Raw genomic sequence first — 23,839 nt, forward strand, 5'->3', positions numbered from 1 at the left:
TCAGCCTCATACAATATCACTGCTATGCAGAAAACATTTGTTGTATTTATTCAGCCTGGTATATATACACATACAGATAATCTGCTATGCAGTAGATGGTTGCTATATTTTATTCAACCTAATATAGTTACACTGCTATGCAGTAAATAGTTTCTGTACTTATTTAGACTACATATGCATGCAATGACATTGCTATAGCTGGCCATACATGCTACAATTATCGGGGCGATCCACCCGACATCCGCTGATCGCCCCGATAATTGTAGAGTGTGTGCGGGTGACTGAGGGTTAAATATTGCTCGATCGGGCATGCCGGATTGTCCAGCATGCCCGTCTGATGTGATATTTAACAGGTAAACTGGGCAGAGCGCAGATGCCGGGGCTAATACACTATGAGATATCTCACAGTGTATGCCGCGGACATCTGCGGCTGGCATGCTGCCAGATAAAATGTCTGTTGGTCTGACAGGCATTTTATCTGCATGTGTATGCCCAGCTTTAGCAATAGATGGCTGGCAGTAAGTTGTTAAACTGTCAGTCTGAATATAAGTAATTAGTATAGCTATGTGCTGAAATGTATTACAGTGATTTAATATTTACCCTTACATCTCAGCCAATTTGTTTTTAGACTTAAAATTTTATCAGTGAGGAACTGTGTGAACCTGATTTGAAACTGATTCCTTTTTCTTCAATAATTTCATGAATGATATATCTATTGTTTTACGGAAAAAATATCCATTACTGTCCATACAATTATTACTATCAAGATCTGTGAATAGAGCAGGCAGTGCCTGAGATATCCTTTTGGCAGAGAAAACTAAAGCAACAATGGGGATTTCAGTTCATAGCAAAGGAATGGTCGTGTGAATGAATTTCTTGACCAGTATCTGTGCTCAATTTACCTCTCGTGAAAAATAGGGAGGATTCTCTACCATAATAAGCAACCAGACACATTACACAGTTATGTCTGGCAGCACACATCACTATGAATTGAACTCCCCAAAGCATCACAGATTTTCCAGTAGATAATATATATAGGTATTAGAAGCTACCAAAGAGATCCATGACCCTAGAAAAGCACACCATTTCCCTGGAGCAATGTTACATACTTTATATATTCCACTATATCTAACATTATCTACTGTATATATTAACTCTTTTGGCAGTTCCTTCATTTTTACCCATTTAACTTCTCATGTGAAACTAATACAAATATTTAAGAAAGTTTTACACCTTCACTTTCCTATAAATGGTTAGTGTTCATGGAAACATTTTTGTGTAGGAAGGCTTAGAGCCGAATTCAATTAACCCCATTAATTTATTGGGGGTGAAAAAGGGTGGTAGCCTTGAGCTTTAATGCCTGGGGCTATTCAACTCCAGGCCCTTTTTCACCTAAGACCCTTTTTAACGCCTGTTAATTTACATGTTAGCGGGCGTTAACACACAGAATCCAGGATAAGTTCATGGACCTATGCGTTAACATGGTCGTGGCACCATTAACACGCTACTTATGTATCTAACAATTATCTATATAGTTGGTTACTAATCAGACCCCCCAAAAATCCCCATTAAGTGCAGCCTACTGGCTGCCTTCAGGGCTAATTGAATAGCCCTGGGGGATCAATTAGGCCACGGTAAATTACCACGGCTAATTGAATTCCCCCCAGGGGCATATTTATAATGGGTGCAGGGTGTGCGGTGCACACGGGCCCCTGGGTCACACCTTGCACACATCTTATACTTACCTCTCCAGAGTCCCACGTCAGCGCCGGTGTCAGCGCTGTAAATATGTCTGGAAAATGGCCACCATGGCCATTTTCCCATCATTTTGCGCAAGAGCAGTACAGGGAAAATGGTCACAGCGGCCATTTTCCTGGTGACCTGTGCATGCGCTATTGACTCTGGGCACACTCTAGTGCCCAGGGTCTATCAGTGCGGTGCTGCTGGCCGCACTTTTCACAGTGCACTGTCGGCGCCCGGACTGAGAGGAGGGGGCCCGTGATGGAGACTGCACATGGGACCCCTCCTCTCTAGAAACGCCTCTGATTCCCCCCCCCCTAAATCTTTCTTTATAGCAAGTCTTGTAATGCAAATAATATTTACATGTCTATTTAAAAGAGTATTTTTAGTCTGTTTTGGCAGCTATAATCCTGATAAATTTAAAAGGAATGCTGATGAAGTTCAATGAAATCCCTGTGTTATTCAAGCGAGATAAGTATGACTGTGTACGTGTATTATTATATGTTGTAGCTTGCTAATGCTGTTGAGTTATGTCCTTTGAGTGGCGCACATATTAGATATAGTAAAAACTTAACATTTAATAGATATACTTTAAAATGTCCTTTTATGTTTAGGACAGGAGCCAGCTAAATAATGGTTTAAAAAAATGAGAGAGACAGTGATAATGAATATAATAAAGAATGTGTAATAAAATAAAGATAACCCTGCTGTATGTCTGTTTTATTGTGGGCTACATAGTATATAGGGGGATATAGGGGGTTAGACTCTAAGTTGCATGGGTAATGTAAAAGGTAGTGGTAAGGATATAACTCTTCTCCACTTATTGAAATAGTCGCTATTAAATTTAGCATTTATTAAGGTACAGTGGGTTAATCAATCCTACTCCTTTAACCGTTTATTATCCTTCCAGTTTTTGTTACTTACTTATTATTACTTTGTATTGCTTGTGGTTTCAACAATTTGAGCTGCTGTAAATGTTTTCAACAAGTATTTATTGTAAAAAAAAAAATCACTGAGTAACTAAACTTCATGGTACTCTTCAATATAAACCAAACAGCAATAAATTGTGCTATAAATAATGGTACAATAAGAATTAAATAGTGTATCAAATGAAGGAAAATGTTTGATAGCATTCACATGGCACCAGACATAAGATGCCTATTCATGACCTTCTTATAGCAATGTATAAAATTCAATTTTGTAATATAAAGTGTGATTATTCGCTATAGTTTGTATGGATATTGACGTTCGTAGCTGCCATAATCCTTGGCCTGGATCTCGGGCTTGCTGTTGGTGTAGGAATTGAACTTCTCACTGTGGTGTTCCGTGTCCAATTGTAAGTAAATTGTCTATTGCATCTTTTAGGTATTTTAAATTAGAACATTTGACACTTCTTTTGTACCTAGCATAAAATAATTAGTTGTGTTTTTTAGTTTGGAAATCACTGCTATAATTTTATGAACATTGACATACGATTAGAGTAATAATGCTCACAATTCAAAGTAATATACTGTATGTTCATACTATTGCATATTTAGAAAATGTATGCAATGTTTTTTATGAATTAACTATAATTCAATTACCGTATATACTCGAGTATAAGTCGACCCGATTATATAATGCGATGGTACCTATTTTTACCACAAAAAACTGGGAAAACTTATTGACTCGAGTATAAGCCTAGGGTGGGAAATGCAGCAGCTACTGGTAGTAATCCCTCTTCTGGTACTGCCCCCAGTAGTAATATTCCCCCTCTGGTAGTGCCCCCAGTAGTAATAGCCCCCTGGTAGTGCCCCCAGTAGTAATATTCCCCCTTTGGTAGTGCCCCCAGTAGTAATACCCCCCCTGGTAGTGCCCCCAGTAGTAATACCCCTCTGGTAGTGCCCCCAGTAGCAATATCCCTCCCTGGTAGTGCCCCCAGTATTAACCCCCCCCGGTACTGCCCCAGTAGTAATGCCCCCCCTGGTAGTGCCCCCAGTATTAATCCCCCCCTGGTACTGCCCCAGTAGTAATCCCCCCCTGGTACTGCCCACAGTAGTAATACCCCCTGGTAGTGCCTCCAGTAGTAATACCCCCCGGTAGTGCCCCCAGTAGTATTAATCCCCCCTGGTAGTTCCCCCAGTAGTAATCCCCCCACTAGGGGGATGTAATATAAAAAAAAAACACTTACAGTACCTGAAACCACACTCCTGGTCCCGACGCTGCTACTGGATATATAGAAAGAAAATCTATAGCATGTCCATCATCAAGAGTAAATAGCATTGTTGCATCAGTTTATGTCTGGTTAGACAGATGTTATTCTACTATAAAGATATTGATCATTAAATTATTAAATCTTCCTTTTTCCTACAGCCCCAATTTCACATTGATAGGTAATATTGAGGGAACTGACATCTACAGAAATAAGAAAGACTATAATGATGTAAGTCTTACTAAATGACAATGACTGTGTATGTGCAGGGATACAAACACATTTATGTCTCATTAACTGTTTTTACTGTACACAGATTTGTGAAACAAAAGGACTAAAAATTTTCAGATGCCCATCTCCTATATTTTTTGCCAATAGTGATTTCTTCAGAGAGAAACTTATTGCTGCTGTAAGTATGTGATTCATTACATGTTGTCTGTATGTGGGCTTCCTACAGTGAACAATGAATCTATTTTCATTTAAAGGCTGGCTTTAATCCACTGTGGGTGCTCCGTAAGCGGAACAAGGCCCTGAGCAAAATCAAAAAGTTGGTGAAGAAGGGAGAACTAAACGTCACATCGGTGAGTGAGATTTAGAATAGATTATACATGTGATTGCAGAAAATGATAGAATACTGTTCTTTAATGCAACCCAAACTTTCAATGAGTTGATTGTAATATGGAGGGATGTCTGGGTGTTGCCCAATAGGATACCCTTACTCCTGCAGCCTAAGGAGAGAAAAGGGATTCCCATCCAACCCCATAGAATAGCAGGAAAAAGGAAGAATACTGTATCTCCAGTGCTGGAGGAGGGTATAACAACAGTCTTGGATATAACCTGATAAAATGTGTATATGACACAGTGCTGTGACTAGACTGTCCCTTACTCTCCTAAAAGGAGAGCTACAGTATACGTGTTCTGGAACTGTCCTGATAATTGTCTCAACTTCAACCAATATCGTGATCAACCTTTTGCTCCCACAGTGAGCTATATTATAAAGTAGGAATGACCAAAAGAGAGTGAGCAAGTATAAATAGTAATTTGTATTTATAAATGGCATAAAAAAATATACAACTACTATCCTGGATAAACTAATTGTATAATGTTTTTCTCTAGTGCAGAAATGATTTAAAGTAAAATTTATTAAAACCGTATCTCATGACAAAATATGACATATTAATTGATATACTTAAAAATAAAGCATAAAAAATATACAAATTTTTTTTTTTTTCATTTCAGGACAGTCCCAGAACACTGTATAGCCCTCCTTTTATGAGAGTAAGGGACAGTCTAGTCACAGACACATTTTATCAGGTTATAACTAGGGGTGTGCACAGGCCACTTTTCGTGTTTTGTGTTTTGGTTTTGGATCTGGATCTTTCTTCGTTTTTTGGATCTGGATTGGTTTTGCCAAAACCACCCTTCCGTGTTTTGGGTGCTGGGTTTTGTGTTTTGGATCTGTATTTTTTTTTTTAAAAAGCATAAAAACAGCTAAAATCACAGAATTTGTGTGTTTTTCTGCTCCTATGCTATTGTTAACCTCAATAACCTTAATTTCCACTCATTTCCAGCCTATTCTGAACACCTCACACCTCACAATAGTGTTTTTATATCCAAAAGGTTGCACCGAGGTAGCTGGATGACTATGCTAAGAGATACGAGTGGGCGGCACAAACACGTGGTCCAACTAGGAGTGACACTGCAGTGGCAGACAGGATGGCAGTTTGAAAAACTAGGCCCCAAACAGTACATAATTCAAAGAAAAAAAAGAGGTGCAAGATGGAATTGTCCTTGGGCCCTCCCACCCACCCTTATGTTATGTTGTATAAACAGGACATGCACACTTTAACAAACCAAACATTTCAGCGCCAGGGTCTGCCACACGACTGTGGCTGAAATGATTGGTTCGTTTGGGCCCCCACAAAACAAGCTGGCAATTAATCTGTCCCTGCACAAACTGGCTCTACGGAGGCAAGATGTCATCCTCATCCTCCTCATCCACCGATTCCTCACCCTCTTCAGTGTTGTGTACATCCTCATCCTCACAGAGTATTAATTCGTCCTCGCTGGAATCCACAACCACAGGTCCCTCTGAACGTTCAGGAGGCTGGTCTCCCTGGAAGAGTTGATAATTCATTTTATGAACATCATCTTCTCCACACTTTGTGGAAGCAACCTCCTACGCCTTTCGCTGACAAGGTTCCCAGCTGCACTAAACACTCTTTCGGAGTACACACTGGAGGGGGGGCAACTCAGGTAAAATAGAGCCAGTTTGTACAGGGACCTCCAAATTGCTTATTTTTCCTGCCAGTACAGGTACGGACTGTCTGACATGCCTACTTGGATGTTGTCACCGATGTAATCCTTTAACAGACAGACGCACGCTTGTCACTGCTGCTTTAAGGATGCAGGTGCGGCTACAGCCCACACATTTCACAAAGACAGAAAAAAAAAGAAGAATATTTTTATTGTTTGTGGAGCGCACTTTGAGGGTTACAACACCCTTTAACAGACAGACGCACGCTTGTCGCTGCTGCTTTGAGGATGCAAGTGCGGCTACAGCCCACACAATTCACAAAGACAGAAAAAAAAGAAGAATATTTTTATTGTTTGTGGAGCGCACTTTGAGGGTTACACCACCCTTTAACAGACAGATGCACGCTTGTCGCTGCTGCTTTGAGGATGCAAGTGCGGCTACAGCCCACACAATTCACAAAGACAGAAAAAAAAGAAGAATATTTTTATTGTTTGTGGAGCGCACTTTGAGGGTTACACCACTCTTTAACAGACAGACGCACACTTGTCGCTGCTGCTTTGAGGATGCAGGTGGAATCTAGACGGGATTTGGAACCGGGGACACACTACCTCCATCAATTGTCTAAATCCCACTGCACTAATGGCGGATACCGGACGCACGTCTAACACCAACATAGCAGTCAAGGCCTCAGTTATACGTTTTGCTTCAGGATGACTGCTGTCGTACTTCATCCTCATCGCTAGGGACTGTTGGAGGGTCAATTGTTAAGTAAAAGTAGTGGTGTTCCTACTTCCTCTCTGGGATGATGAACAACTCCCAGCAGCAGCAACAGCACTAGGAGGAAGTGGTTCTTGATCTTTCCCTATTTTATTTTTATCGGAGAAAGTTTGGTCCACCATTTATGTTATATTGATATATACATGCGGCTAAGGCGCACACAAACACAGAAAATATTTTTTAATTTTGCTGGGGAGTAGTGCACTTTGTGGGTTACACCACCCTTTAAGAAATGGGCCAGCCAGCTCTTTACTTATGGGACACAGGCGCATGCTTGGCGCTGCTCCTTTGTTGATGCACGTGTGGCTACTGCGCACACAATTCACAAACACAGAAAAAAAATTTTTTTTTGGTTTGGAGTGTACATTGGAGGTTACAGCACCCTTTAACGGTCAAGCCAGCTGGCCCTTTACTTATGACACAGGCGCACGCTTGGCACTACTTTGTTGATGCACGTGCGGCTACTGCGCACACAATTCACAAACACAGAAAATATTTTTTTTTGCTTGTTTGGACTGGAGAGTACTTTGGGGGTTACAGCACCCTTTAACGGTCAAGCCAGCTGGCCCTTTACTTATGACACAGGCGCACGCTTGGCACTACTTTGTTGATGCACGTGCGGCTACTGCGCACACAATTCACAAACACAGAAAATATTATTTTTTTTGGTTTGGACTGGAGAGTACTTTGGGGGTTACAGCACCCTTTAATGGTCAAGCCAGCCGGCCCTTTACTTATGACACAGGCGCACGCTTGGCACTACTTTGTTGATGCACGTGCAGCTACTGCGCACACAATTCACAAACACAGAAAATATTTTTTTTTTGGTTTGGACTGGAGTGTACTTTGGGGGTTACAGCACCCTTTAACGGTCATGCCAGCCGGCCCTTTACTTATGACACAGGCGCACGCTTGGCACTACTTTGTTGATGCACGTGCGGCTACTGCGCACACAATTCACAAACAGAAAATATTTTTTTTTTGGTTTGGACTGGAGTGTACTTTGGGGGTTACAGCACCCTTTAACGGTCAAGCCAGCCGGCCCTTTACTTATGACACAGGCGCACGCTTGGCACTACTTTGTTGATGCACGTGCGGCTACTGCGCACACAATTCACAAACACAGAAAATATTTTTTTTTTGGTTTGGACTGGAGTGTACTTTGGGGGTTACAGCACCCTTTAACGGTCAAGCCAGCCGGCCCTTTACTTATGAAACAGGTGCACGCTTGGCACTACTTTGTTGATGCACGTGCGGCTACTGCGCACACAATTCACAAACACAGAAAATATTTTTTTAATTTTGCTGGGGAGTAGTGCACTTTGTGGGTTACACCACCCTTTAAGAAATGGGCCAGCCAGCTCTTTACTTATGGGACACAGGCGCATGCTTGGCGCTGCTCCTTTGTTGATGCACGTGTGGCTACTGCGCACACAATTCACAAACACAGAAAAAAAATTTTTTTTTGGTTTGGAGTGTACATTGGAGGTTACAGCACCCTTTAACGGTCAAGCCAGCTGGCCAGTTACTTATGACACAGGCGCACGCTTGGCACTACTTTGTTGATGCACGTTCGGCTACTGCGCACACAATTCACAAACACAGAAAATATTTTTTTTTGCTTGTTTGGACTGGAGAGTACTTTGGGGGTTACAGCACCCTTTAACGGTCAAGCCAGCTGGCCCTTTACTTATGACACAGGCGCACGCTTGGCACTACTTTGTTGATGCACGTGCGGCTACTGCGCACACAATTCACAAACACAGAAAATATTATTTTTTTTGGTTTGGACTGGAGAGTACTTGGGGGGTTACAGCACCCTTTAATGGTCAAGCCAGCCGGCCCTTTACTTATGACACAGGCGCACGCTTGGCACTACTTTGTTGATGCACGTGCAGCTACTGCGCACACAATTCACAAACACAGAAAATATTTTTTTTTTGGTTTGGACTGGAGTGTACTTTGGGGGTTACAGCACCCTTTAACGGTCATGCCAGCCGGCCCTTTACTTATGACACAGGCGCACGCTTGGCACTACTTTGTTGATGCACGTGCGGCTACTGCGCACACAATTCACAAACAGAAAATATTTTTTTTTTGGTTTGGACTGGAGTGTACTTTGGGGGTTACAGCACCCTTTAACGGTCAAGCCAGCCGGCCCTTTACTTATGACACAGGCGCACGCTTGGCACTACTTTGTTGATGCACGTGCGGCTACTGCGCACACAATTCACAAACACAGAAAATATTTTTTTTTTGGTTTGGACTGGAGTGTACTTTGGGGGTTACAGCACCCTTTAACGGTCAAGCCAGCCGGCCCTTTACTTATGAAACAGGTGCACGCTTGGCACTACTTTGTTGATGCACGTGCGGCTACTGCGCACACAATTCACAAACACAGAAAATATTATTTTTTTTGGTTTGGACTGGAGTGTACTTTGGGGGTTACAGCACCCTTTAACGGTCAAGCCAGCCGGCCCTTTACTTATGACACAGGCGCACGCTTGGCACTACTTTGTTGATGCACGTGCGGCTACTGCGCACACAATTCACAAACACAGAAAATATATATTTTTTTGGTTTGCACTGGAGTGTACTTTGGGGGTTACAGCACCCTTTAACGGTCAAGCCAGCCGGCCCTTTACTTATGACACAGGCGCACGCTTGGCACTACTTTGTTGATGCACGTGCGGCTACTGCGCACACAATTCACAAACACAGAAAATATATTTTTTTTTGGTTGGACTGGAGTGTACTTTGGGGGTTACAGCACCCTTTAACGGTCAAGCCAGCCGGCCCTTTACTTATGACACAGGCGCACGCTTGGCACTACTTTGTTGATGCACGTGCGGCTACTGCGCACACAATTCACAAACACAGAAAATATATACTTTTTTTGTTTGGACTCGAGTGTACTTTGGGGTTTACAGCACCCTTTAACGGTCAAGCCAGCAGGCCCTTTACTTATGACACAGGCGCACGCTTGGCACTACTTTGTTGATGCACGTGCGGCTACTGCGCACACAATTCACAAACACAGAAAATATTTTTTTTTTGGTTTGGACTGGAGTGTACTTTGGTGGTTACAGCACTCTTTAACGGTCAAGCCAGCCGGCCCTTTACTTATGACACAGGCGCACGCTTGGCACTACTTTGTTGATGCACGTGCGGCTACTGCGCACACAATTCACAAACACAGAAAATATTTTTTTTTTTGGTTTGGACTGGAGTGTACTTTGGGGGTTACAGCACTCTTTAACGGTCAAGCCAGCCAGCCCTTTACTTATGACACAGGTGCACGCTTGGCACTAATTTGTTGATGCACGTGCGGCTACTGCGCACACAATTCACAAACACAGAAAAAAATATTTTTTTTGGTTTGGACAGGAGTGTACTTTGGGGGTTACAGCACCCTTTAACAGTCAAGCCAGCCAGCCAGCCCTTAACTTATGACACAGGCGCACGCTTGGCACTACTTTGTTGATGCATGTGCGGCTACTGCGCACACAATTCACAAACACAGAAAATATATATTTTTTTGGTTTGGACTGGAGTGTACTTTGGGGGTTACAGCACCCTTTAACGGTCAAGCCTTTACTTATGACAGAGGCGCACACTTGGCACTACTTTATTGATGCACGTGCGGCTACTGCGCACACAATTCACAAACACAGAAAATATATATTTTTTTGGTTTGGACTGGAGTGTACTTTGGGGGTTACAGCACCCTTTAACGGTCAAGCCAGCCAGCCCTCTTCTTATGACACAGGCGCACGCTTGGCAATACTTTGTTGATGCACGTGCGGCTACTGCGCACACAATTCACAAACACAGAAAATATTTTTTTTTTGGTTTGGACTGGAATGTACTTGGGGGTTACAGCACCCTTTAACGGTCAAGCCAGCCGGCCCTTTACTTATGACACAGGCGCACGCTTGGCACTACTTTGTTGATGCACATGAGGCTACTGCGCACACAATTCACAAACACAGAAAATATTTTTTTTTTTGGTTTGGACTGGAGTGTACTTTGGGGGTTACAGCACCCTTTAACGGTCAAGCCAGCCGGCCCTTTACTTATGACACAGGCGCACGCTTGGCACTACTTTGTTGATGCACGTGCGGCTACTGCGCACACAATTCACAAACACAGAAAAAAAAAATTTTTTGGTTTGGACTGGAGTGTACTTTGGGGGTTACAGCACCCTTTAACGGTCAAGCCAGCCGGCCCTTTACTTATGACACAGGCGCACGCTTGGCACTACTTTATTGATGCACGTGCGGCTACTGCGCACACAATTCACAAACACAGAAAATATTTTTTTTTTTGGTTTGGACTGGAGTGTACATTGGGGGTTACAGCACTCTTTAACGGTCAAGCCAGCCGGCCCTTTACTTATGACACAGGTGCACGCTTGGCACTAATTTGTTGATGCACGTGCGGCTACTGCGCACACAATTCACAAACACAGAAAAAAAATTTTTTTTTGGTTTGGACTGGAGTGTACTTTGGGGGTTACAGCACCCTTTAACAGTCAAGCCAGCCGGCCCTTAACTTATGACACAGGCGCACGCTTGGCACTACTTTGTTGATGCATGTGCGGCTACTGCGCACACAATTCACAAACACAGAAAATATATATTTTTTTGGTTTGGACTGGAGTGTACTTTGGGGGTTACAGCACCCTTTAACGGTCAAGCCTTTACTTATGACAGAGGCGCACACTTGGCACTACTTTATTGATGCACGTGCGGCTACTGCGCACACAATTCACAAACACAGAAAATATATATTTTTTTGGTTTGGACTGGAGTGTACTTTGGGGGTTACAGCACCCTTTAACGGTCAAGCCAGCCGGCCCTCTTCTTATGACACAGGCGCACGCTTGGCAATACTTTGTTGATGCACGTGCGGCTACTGCGCACACAATTCACAAACACAGAAAATATTTTTTTTTTGGTTTGGACTGGAATGTACTTGGGGGTTACAGCACCCTTTAACGGTCAAGCCAGCCGGCCCTTTACTTATGACACAGGCGCACGCTTGGCACTACTTTGTTGATGCACATGAGGCTACTGCGCACACAATTCACAAACACAGAAAATATTTTTTTTTTTGGTTTGGACTGGAGTGTACTTTGGGGGTTACAGCACCCTTTAACGGTCAAGCCAGCCGGCCCTTTACTTATGACACAGGCGCACGCTTGGCACTACTTTGTTGATGCACGTGCGGCTACTGCGCACACAATTCACAAACACAGAAAAAAAAAATTTTTTGGTTTGGACTGGAGTGTACTTTGGGGGTTACAGCACCCTTTAACGGTCAAGCCAGCCGGCCCTTTACTTATGACACAGGCGCACGCTTGGCACTACTTTATTGATGCACGTGCGGCTACTGCGCACACAATTCACAAACACAGAAAATATTTTTTTTTTTGGTTTGGACTGGAGTGTACTTTGGGGGTTACAGCACTCTTTAACGGTCAAGCCAGCCGGCCCTTTACTTATGACACAGGTGCACGCTTGGCACTAATTTGTTGATGCACGTGCGGCTACTGCGCACACAATTCACAAACACAGAAAAAAAATTTTTTTTTGGTTTGGACTGGAGTGTACTTTGGGGGTTACAGCACCCTTTAACAGTCAAGCCAGCCGGCCCTTAACTTATGACACAGGCGCACGCTTGGCACTACTTTGTTGATGCATGTGCGGCTACTGCGCACACAATTCACAAACACAGAAAATATATATTTTTTTGGTTTGGACTGGAGTGTACTTTGGGGGTTACAGCACCCTTTAACGGTCAAGCCTTTACTTATGACAGAGGCGCACACTTGGCACTACTTTATTGATGCACGTGCGGCTACTGCGCACACAATTTACAAACACAGAAAATATATATTTTTTTGGTTTGGACTGGAGTGTACTTTGGGGGATACAGCACCCTTTAACGGTCAAGCCAGCCGGCCCTTTACTTATGACACAGGCGCACGCTTTGCACTACTTTGTTGATGCACGTGCGGCTACTGCGCACACAATTCACAAACACAGAACATATATATTTTTTTGGTTTGGACTGGACTGTACTTTGGGGGTTACAGCACCCTTTAACGGTCAAGCCAGCCGGCCCTTTACTTATGACACAGGCGCACGCTTGGCACTACTTTGTTGATGCACGTGCGGCTACTGCACACACAATTCACAAACACAGAAAATATTTTTTTTTTGGTTTGGACTGGAGTGTACTTTCGGGGTTACAGCACCCTTTAACGGTCATGCCAGCCGGCCCTTTACTGATGACACAGGCGCACGCTTGGCACTACTTTGTTGATGCACGTGCGGCTACTGCGCACACAATTCACAAACAGAAAATATTTTTTTTTTTGGTTTGGACTGGAGTGTACTTTGGGGGTTACAGCACCCCTTAACGGTCAAGCCAGCCGGCCCTCTTCTTATGACACAGGCGCACGCTTGGCAATACTTTGTTGATGCACGTGCGGCTACTGCGCACACAATTCACAAACACAGAAAATATTTTTTTTTTGGTTTGGACTGGAGTGTACTTTGGGGGTTACAGCACCCTTTAATGGTCAAGCCAGCCGGCCCTTTACTTATGACACAGGCGCACGCTTGGCACTACTTTGTTGATGCACATGAGGCTACTGCGCACACAATTCACAAACACAGAAAATATTTTTTTTTTTGGTTTGGACTGGAGTGTACTTTGGGGGTTACAGCACCCTTTAACGGTCAAGCCAGCCGGCCCTTTACTTATGACACAGGCGCACGCTTGGCACTACTTTGTTGATGCACGTGCGGCTACTGCGCACACAATTCACAAACACAGAAAAAAAAAATTTTTTGGTTTGGACTGGAGTGTACTTTGGGGGTTACAGCACCCTTTAACGGTCAAGCCAGCCGGCCCTTTACTTATGACACAGGCGCACGCTTGGCACTACTTTATTGATGCACGTGCGGCTACTGCGCACACAATTCACAAACACAGAAAATATATTTTTTTTTGGTTTGGACTGAAGTTTACTTTGGGGGTTACAGCACTCTTTAACGGTCAAGCCAGCCGGCCCTTTACTTATGACACAGGTGCACGCTTGGCACTAATTTGTTGATGCACGTGCGGCTACTGCGCACACAATTCACAAACACAGAAAAAAATTTTTTTTTTGGTTTGGACTGGAGTGTACTTTGGGGGTTACAGCACCCTTTAACAGTCAAGCCAGCCGGCCCTTAACTTATGACACAGGCGCACGCTTGGCACAACTTTGTTGATGCATGTGCGGCTACTGCGCACACAATTCACAAACACAGAAAATATATATTTTTTTGGTTTGGACTGGAGTGTACTTTGGGGGTTACAGCACCCTTTAACGGTCAAGCCTTTACTTATGACAGAGGCGCACGCTTGGCACTACTTTATTGATGCACGTGCAGCTACTGCGCACACAATTTACAAACACAGAAAATATATATTTTTTTGCTTTGGACTGGAGTGTACTTTGGGGGATACAGCACCCTTTAACGGTCAAGCCAGCCGGCCCTTTACTTATGACACAGGCGCACGCTTTGCACTACTTTGTTGATGCACGTGCGGCTACTGCGCACACAATTCACAAACACAGAACATATATATTTTTTTGGTTTGGACTGGACTGTACTTTGGGGGTTACAGCACCCTTTAACGGTCAAGCCAGCCGGCCCTTTACTTATGACACAGGCGCACGCTTGGCACTACTTTGTTGATGCACGTGCGGCTACTGCGCACACAATTCACAAACACAGAAAATATTTTTTTTTTGGTTTGGACTGGAGTGTACTTTGGGGGTTACAGCACCCTTTAACGGTCAAGCCAGCCGGCCCTTTACTTATGACACAGGCGCACGCTTGGCACTACTTTGTTGATGCACATGAGGCTACTGCGCACACAATTCACAAACACAGAAAATATATTTTTTTTTGGTTTGGACTGGAGTGTACTTTGGGGGTTACGGCACCCTTTAACGGTCAAGCCAGCCGGCCCTTTACTTATGACACAGGCGCACGCTTGGCACTACTTTATTGATGCACGTGCGGCTACTGCGCACACAATTCACAAACACAGAAAATATATATTTTTTTGGTTTGGACTGGAGTGTACTTTGGGGGTTACAGCACCCTTTAATGGTCAAGCCAGCCGGCCCTTTAATTATGACACAGGCTCACGCTTGACACTACTTTGTTGATGCACGTGCGGCTACTGCGCACACAATTCACAAACACAGAAAAAAATTTTTTGTTTGTTTTGGACTGGAGTGTACTTTGGGGGTTACAGCACCCTTTAACGGTCATGCCAGCCGGCCCTTTACCTATGACACAGGCGCATGCTTGGCACTACTTTGTTGATGCACGTGCGGCTACTGCTCACACAATTCACAAACAGAAAATATTTTTTTTTTTGGTTTGGACTGGAGTGTACTTTGGGGGTTACAGCACCCTTTAATGGTCAAGCTAGCTGGCCCTTTACTTATGAAACAGGCGCACGCTTGGCACTACTTTGTTGATGCACGTGCTGCTACTGCGCACACAATTCACAAACACAGAAAATATTTTTTTTTTGGTTTGGACTGGAGTGTACTTTGGGGGTTACAGCACCCTTTAATGGTCAAGCCAGCCGGCCCTTTACTTATGACACAGGCGCACGCTTGGCACTACTTTGTTGATGCACGTGCGGCTACTGCGCACACAATTCACAAACACAGAAAATATATATTTTTTTGGTTTGGACTGGAGTGTACTTTGGGGGTTACAGCACCCTTTAACGGTCAAGCCAGCCGGCCCTTTACTTATGACACAGGCGCACGCTTGGCACTACTTTGTTGATGCACGTGCTGCTACTGCGCACACAATTCACAAACACAGAAAATATTTTTTTTTTGGTTTGGACTGGAGTGTTCTTTGGGGGTTACAGCACCCTTTAATGGTCAAGCCAGCCGGCCCTTTACTTATGACACAGGCGCACGCTTGGCACTACTTTGTTGATGCACGTGCGGCTACTGCGCACACAATTCACAAACACAGAAAATATATATTTTTTTGGTTTGGACTGGAGTGTACTTTGGGGGTTACAGCACCCTTTAACGGTCAAGCCAGCCGGCCCTTTACTTATGACACAGGCGCACGCTTGGCACTACTTTGTTGATGCACGTGCTGCTACTGCGCACACAAGTCACAAACACAGAAAATATTTTTTTTTTGGTTTGGACTGGAGTGTACTTTGGGGGTTACAGCACCCTTTAATGGTCAAGCCAGCCGGCCCTTTACTTATGACACAGGCGCACGCTTGGCACTACTTTGTTGATGCACGTGCGGCTACTGCGCACACAATTCACAAACACAGAAAAAAAAAAAATTTTTGGTTTCGACTGGAGTGTACTTTGGGGGTTATAGCACCCTTTAACGGTCAAGCCAGCCGGCCCTTTACTTATGACACAGGCGCACGCTTGGCACTACTTTGTTGATGCACGTGCGGCTACTGCGCACACAATTCACAAACACAGAAAATATTTTTTTTTTGGGTTTGGACTGGAGTGTACTTTGGGGGTTACAGCACCCTTTAATGGTCAAGCCAGCCGGCCCTTTACTTATGACACAGGTGCACGCTTGGCACTACTTTGTTGATGCATGTGCGGCTACTGCGCACACAATTCACAAACACAGAAAATATTTTTTTTTTGGTTTGGACTGGAGTGTACTTTGGTGTTTACACCCCCCTTTAACGGTCAAGCCAGCCGGCCCTTTACTTATGACACAGGCGCACGCTTGGCACTACTTTGTTGATGCACGTGCGGCTACTGCGCACACAATTCACAAACACAGAAAATATTTTTTGTTTGGTTTGGACTGGAGTGTACTTTGGGGGTTACAGCACCCTTTAACGGTCAAGCCAGCTGGCCCTTTACTTATGAAACAGGCGCACGCTTGGCACTACTTTGTTGATGCACGTGCGGCTACTGCGCACACAATTCACAAACACAGAAAATATTTTTTTTTTTGGTTTGGACTGGAGTGTACTTTGGGGGTTACAGCACCCTTTAACGGTCAAGGCTGCCGGCCCTTTACTTATGACACAGGCGCACGCTTGGCACTACTTTGTTGATGCACATGCGGCTACTGCGCACACAATTCACAAACACAGAAATTTTTTTTTTTTTTTGGTTTGGACTGGAGTGTACTTTGGGCGTTACAGCACCCTTTAACAGTCAAGCCAGCCGGCCCTTTACTTATGACACAGGCGCACGCTTGGCACTACTTTGTTGATGCACATGAGGCTACTGTGCACACAATTCACAAACACAGAAAATTTATATTTTTTTTGGTTTGGACTGGAGGGTACTTTGGGGGTTACAGCACTCTTTAACGGTCAAGCCAGCCGGCCCTTTACTTATGACACAGGCGCACGCTTGGCACTAATTTGTTGATGCACGTGAGGCTACTGCGCACACAATTCACAAACACAGAAAAAAAATTTTTTTTTGGTTTGGACTGGAGTGTACTTTGGGGGTTACAGCACTCTTTAATGGTCAAGCCAGCCGACCCTTTACTTATGACACAGGCGCACGCTTGGCACTAATTTGTTGATGCACGTGAGGCTACTGCGCACACAATTCACAAACACAGAAAATATATATTTTTTTGGTTTGGACTGGAGTGTACTTTGGGGATTACAGCACCCTTTAACGGTCAAGCCTTTACTTATGACAGAGGCGCACGCTTGGCACTACTTTATTGATGCACGTGCGGCTACTGCGCACTCAATTCACAAACACAGAAAATATATTTTTTTTTGGTTTGGACTGGTGTGTACTTTGGGGGTTACAGCACCCTTTAACGATCAAGCCAGCCGGCCCTTTACTTATGACACAGGCACACGCTTGGCACTACTTTGTTGATGCACGTGAGGCTACTGCGCACACAATTCACAAACACAGAAAATATTATTTTTTTTGGTTTGGACTGGAGTGTACTTTGGGGGTTACAGCACCCTTTAACGGTCAAGCCAGCCAGCCCTTTACTTATGACACAGGCGCACGCTTGGCACTACTTTGTTGATGCACGTGCGGCTACTGCGCACACAATTCACAAACACAGAAAAAAAATTTTTATTTGGTTTGGACTGGAGTGTACTTTGGGGGTTACAGCACCCTTTATCGGTCAAGCCAGCCGGCCCTTTACTTATGACACAGGCGCACGCTTGGCACTACTTTGTTGATGCACGTGCGGCTACTGCGCACACAATTCACAAACACAGAAAATATTTTTTTTTTTGGTTTGGACTGGAGTGTACTTTGGGGGTTACAGCACCCTTTAATGGTCAAGCCAGCCGGCCCTTTACTTATGACACAGGTGCACGCTTGGCACTACTTTGTTGATGCACGTGCGGCTACTGCGCACACAATTCACAAACACAGAAAATATTTTTTTTTGGGGTTTGGACTGGAGTGTACTTTGGGGTTTACAGCTCCCTTTAACGGTCAAGCCAGCCGGCCCTTTACTTATGACACAGGCGCACGCTTGGCACTAATTTGTTGATGCACGTGAGGCTACTGCGCACACAATTCACAAACACAGAAAAAAATTTTTTTTTTGGTTTGGACTGGAGTGTACTTTGGGGGTTACAGCACCCTTTAACAGTCAAGCCAGCCGGCCCTTAACTTATGACACAGGCGCACGCTTGGCACTACTTTGTTGATGCACGTGCGGCTACTGCGCACACAATTCACAAACACAGAAAATATATATTTTTTTGGTTTGGACTGGAGTGTACTTTGGGGGTTACAGCACTCTTTAATGGTCAAGCCAGCCGACCCTTTACTTATGACACAGGCGCACGCTTGGCACTAATTTGTTGATGCACGTGAGGCTACTGCGCACACAATTCACAAACACAGAAAATATATATTTTTTTGGTTTGGACTGGAGTGTACTTTGGGGGTTACAGCACCCTTTAACGGTCAAGCCTTTACTTATGACAGAGGCGCACGCTTGGCACTACTTTATTGATGCACGTGCGGCTACTGCGCACTCAATTCACAAACACAGAAAATATATTTTTTTTTGGTTTGGACTGGTGTGTACTTTGGGGGTTACAGCACCCTTTAACGATCAAGCCAGCCGGCCCTTTACTTATGACACAGGCACACGCTTGGCACTACTTTGTTGATGCACGTGAGGCTACTGCGCACACAATTCACAAACACAGAAAATATTATTTTTTTTGGTTTGGACTGGAGTGTACTTTGGGGGTTACAGCACCCTTTAACGGTCAAGCCAGCCAGCCCTTTACTTATGACACAGGCGCACGCTTGGCACTACTTTGTTGATGCACGTGCGGCTACTGCGCACACAATTCACAAACACAGAAAAAAAAATTTTATTTGGTTTGGACTGGAGTGTACTTTGGGGGTTACAGCACCCTTTATCGGTCAAGCCAGCCGGCCCTTTACTTATGACACAGGCGCACGCTTGGCACTACTTTGTTGATGCACGTGCGGCTACTGCGCACACAATTCACAAACACAGAAAATATTTTTTTTTTTGGTTTGGACTGGAGTGTACTTTGGGGGTTACAGCACCCTTTAATGGTCAAGCCAGCCGGCCCTTTACTTATGACACAGGTGCACGCTTGGCACTACTTTGTTGATGCACGTGCGGCTACTGCGCACACAATTCACAAACACAGAAAATATTTTTTTTTTGGGTTTGGACTGGAGTGTACTTTGGGGTTTACAGCTCCCTTTAACGGTCAAGCCAGCCGGCCCTTTACTTATGACACAGGCGCACGCTTGGCACTAATTTGTTGATGCACGTGAGGCTACTGCGCACACAATTCACAAACACAGAAAAAAATTTTTTTTTTGGTTTGGACTGGAGTGTACTTTGGGGGTTACAGCACCCTTTAACAGTCAAGCCAGCCAGCCCTTAACTTATGACACAGGCGCACGCTTGGCACTACTTTGTTGATGCACGTGCGGCTACTGCGCACACAATTCACAAACACAGAAAATATATATTTTTTTGGTTTGGACTGGAGTGTACTTTGGGGGTTACAGCAACCTTTAACGGTCAAGCCTTTACTTATGACAGAGGCGCACGCTTGGCACTACTTTATTGATGCACGTGCGGCTACTGCGCACACAATTCACAAACACAGAAAATATATATTTTTTTGGTTTGGACTGGAGTGTACTTTGGGGGTTACAGCACCCTTTAACTATCAAGCCAGCCGGCCCTTTACTTATGACACAGGCACACGCTTGGCACTACTTTGTTGATGCACGTGAGGCTACTGCGCACACAATTCACAAACACAGAAAATATTATTTTTTTTGGTTTGGACTGGAGTGTACTTTGGGGGTTACAGCACCCTTTAACGGTCAAGCCAGCCGGCCCTTTACTTATGACACAGGCGCACGCTTGGCACTACTTTGTTGATGCACGTGCGGCTACTGCGCCACTATTCACAAACACAGAAAATATTTTTTTTTTTGGTTTGGACTGGAGTGTACTTTGGGGGTTACAGCACCCTTTAACAGTCAAGCCAGCCGGCCCTTTACTTATGACACAGGCACACGCTTGGCACTACTTTGTTGATGCACATGCGGCTACTGCGCACACAATTCACAAACACAGAAAATATTTTTTTTTTTGGTTTGGACTGGAGTGTACTTTGGGGGTTACAGCACCCTTTAACGGTCAAGCCAGCCGGCCCTTTACTTATGACACAGGCGCACGCTTGGCACTACTTTATTGATGCACGTGCGGCTACTGCGCACACAATTCACAAACAGAAAAAATATAATTTTTTTAGCACTTGGGGGGAGCACCCCTGATGGACAGAGCACCCCCTGGACAACACTACAGCACCCCTTTAGGACTGGGACACTGCACAGGACTTTGGAGTGGACACAGCCCCTATGGAGAACTGACTGCACAACACAGTCCAGCCAGCCCCTTTGGACTTTGAAGTAGTGGACACAGCCCCTATTAACAACAGCAGCACAGCACAACACAGCCAGCCCCTATGGACTTTGAAGTAGTGGCCACAGCCCCTATGGACAACAGCAGCACAGCGCAGCACAGCACAGCACAACACTACTCTGCACTACACTACACTACACAGCCCAGCCAGCCATAACTCCCACCCTCCCTCTTCACTGTCCACAGCCGAGTGAGAAAATGGCGCTGACGCGGGTACCTTATATAGGATCCAAAACCCGCGAGTCCCGGAAGGCGGGATGATGACGTTTTGCCTCGATTTCAGATCCGAGTCAGGCGGGAAAAGTCGAGCCTGACTCGGATCGGCCTCGGATCGGGGGGGCTCGGGGGGGTTCGGATTTCAGAAATCCGAACCCGCTCACCCCTAGTTATAACTAAGATTGTTGCTATACCATCCTCCAGCACCAGAAATATTCTTCTTTTTTCCTGTAATAAACATTTAATATATATTTGTTACACTGTTTTATTTACATGGTTAATTTCTCTCAGCAAAAATAAAACATTTTCTCAAAATGTCAACCTATAGAAAGCTGTAATTTGTGAGTCATATGACTGTCCAGAACCTGAGGATGAAGATGAACTGGACAATAACAGGATTGAAGAGCTGGACCAACCAGTCAATACTGCTGATCTGCCCATTGTCATAGATTGGAACGAAGACCTTCCACATAATATTAAAGTACCAAAGATTGAGCTCCACAGTTTAATCCTTGACTTTGGAGCAGTGTCATTCATCGATTTGACTGGCATGAAAGCTTTAAAAGGAGTAAGTACTTTCTTCCAATATATTTATATAAAACGTAGTTATATATGCAATATTAATGCAGTAATAATTAAAGAGTGAGGACTGTGCAAATCAGTGTAGTTGTTTTGTATTACAGATTTTAAAAGAATTTCTTAAAGTTGAAGTAGACACATACATTGCTGCTGCAGACAGTAAGTGGATATTTCTAAATACAATGGCTTAATAAATATAATTAGAATAGTGTTATTGTTATTATTATTTTAATTGTATCCTTTAGTTTTAGGGTGATAAAGGGTATTATCCTAGAAATATTTCTGAGGTGGAATCAGCAGGACTGCAAAAGATACTAAGGGCAGTATTCAATTGTTTTCATGGTCCGAATCTCCCGCCTAAAGTGATGGGAGATCGTTGACCGCTATTCAATTAATTCTTTTCGCGCTGAATGCGCCCAAAATGGTCGGGTTTAGCCGCGTAAATCGGCCACCCCGAACCAAAGAGCTGGGCACGATTGCAAAAAGTGCCATTTGGGCGCCCAAACAGGACACTTTTCACCCATTTCAGCTTGCACCCCCCTGGGGCTGCGAGCTGAAATGGAGAGCTGGTGGCTGATCGCGCCTGACAGGAGCAACAATTGAATAGCTCAGGTGCAAAGGTGGCTGGAAACAATTGAATTCTGCCCTAAATGTTTGGTTTGAAGTAGAGGTAGGAGTCAAGGATAACTTCAAGACAACGCACTTGGGGGCTAAAGGAGATGGCTGTGCTGCCAGTAGATAATTCAATTGTGGGAGGTGAGGTTATGCAGAAAGGTGGGAAGATGATCAGCACAGTCTTAGACATGTTAAGTGTAAAAAAGCATTGGGACATCCATGAAGAAATACCAGAGAGACAGTTGGAGATACGAGTGAGGAGATAGGTAAGGGAGCAGAGGTAGATCCTAGTATCATCAGCATAGAGATGATATTGGAGGCCAAAAGAGCTCATGAGCTCACCTGGAGACATGTATAGAGGGAGAATAGGAGAGGTCTCAGAACAGAACCTTGGGGGACACCTACTGTTAGTGGAAGTGGGGGTGAAGTGAAGTCATGAGAGGAGGCAGAGAAAGAGCGGTCAGAATGGTAGGAGGACAGACAATTCAATATAAGGTGGAATTTAATTTCAAATTTGTTTTTAGTGAACTTTGCACGTTTCTTTGCATCTCTCTTTTACTAACTTGGTGCTTTCCATCTGCGTTATAATACTGTAGTGATAGTAATGCATTGTAAGATTTTGTGGTTTGGATATACAGTAGATCGGGTGATCGGGAAATTATGAGTTTATTTTTATTTTTCTGACCTATGTTCTCTTGAATCACTTTCCAGGATACAACATATTTCTAAGTCAAACTTATGTCCCAATTCACACAAATCATATATTGCACTAAAAACACTTGAATAGATAATGTATTAGTAATAGAAATATATATATAATTTATAATGGTCCTGATTCAAATTTGCGTGCACATGCGTCATTGTCTGCATACGCAACTTGAAGCAACTACAGTTGATTCAGAGGGGATGTAGTCAGGATGCCAGCGGTCAAAATGCCAACCACCGAAATCCCGACAGTGAAAGCCCGGCATGGGACTAAAGATAGGCGTCTGAATACTGACGCCTATCATTAGCCCCACGCCGAAATCCCAATGCCCGGCATACCGAACGTAGGTAAGCCGGGCGTCGGGAGCGCTTAGCCTCAAGGGGGAGGGTTAGTTTTAGGCACTCCCGGGGGGACATAGGGTTAGGTTCCCCCCTGGTAGTGTTAGGCTAGGGAAAGGGGGGGTTCAGGTTAGGCTAGGGAAAGGGGGGGTTAGGGTTAGGCACCACCGGGGGGGAAGTTAGGGTTAGGCACCCCCCAGGAAGGGTTAGGTTTAGGGTTCAGGGAGGGGTTGTTAGGTTTAGGCACCGATGGGGGAGGTTAGAGTCATGCTGATCTCAGTCATATATCCACTTGTGGGCTGGGTGGATGTAACTGGATGGCAACTGTGTGTTTACATGTAGGATAAATATGCCGTGGGCATGTACACAGAATCGCGGGCTATACAGGTG

The 23,839-nt window shown here is 44.4% G+C and overlaps 1 protein-coding gene across 1 annotated transcript in view; it reads left to right on the plus strand.

Annotated features, from left to right (window-relative positions):
• LOC148515262 (chloride anion exchanger-like) overlaps positions 1–23,839 on the plus strand; it is an 84,306-nt gene that overhangs the window by 53,930 nt on the left and 6,537 nt on the right. The window contains exons 11-17 of the mRNA XM_088480252.1: positions 2,130–2,225; positions 2,970–3,076; positions 4,093–4,162; positions 4,248–4,340; positions 4,417–4,512; positions 21,540–21,779; positions 21,895–21,949. Of these exons, the coding sequence (XP_088336378.1) occupies positions 2,130–2,225; positions 2,970–3,076; positions 4,093–4,162; positions 4,248–4,340; positions 4,417–4,512; positions 21,540–21,779; positions 21,895–21,949 (757 nt within the window). The remainder of the gene's footprint in view (positions 1–2,129; positions 2,226–2,969; positions 3,077–4,092; positions 4,163–4,247; positions 4,341–4,416; positions 4,513–21,539; positions 21,780–21,894; positions 21,950–23,839) is intronic.

Source organism: Taudactylus pleione, unplaced genomic scaffold (assembly GCF_031769625.1).
Source record: "Taudactylus pleione unplaced genomic scaffold, aTauple2 ptg000251l, whole genome shotgun sequence".
Taxonomy (NCBI): domain Eukaryota; kingdom Metazoa; phylum Chordata; class Amphibia; order Anura; family Myobatrachidae; genus Taudactylus; species Taudactylus pleione.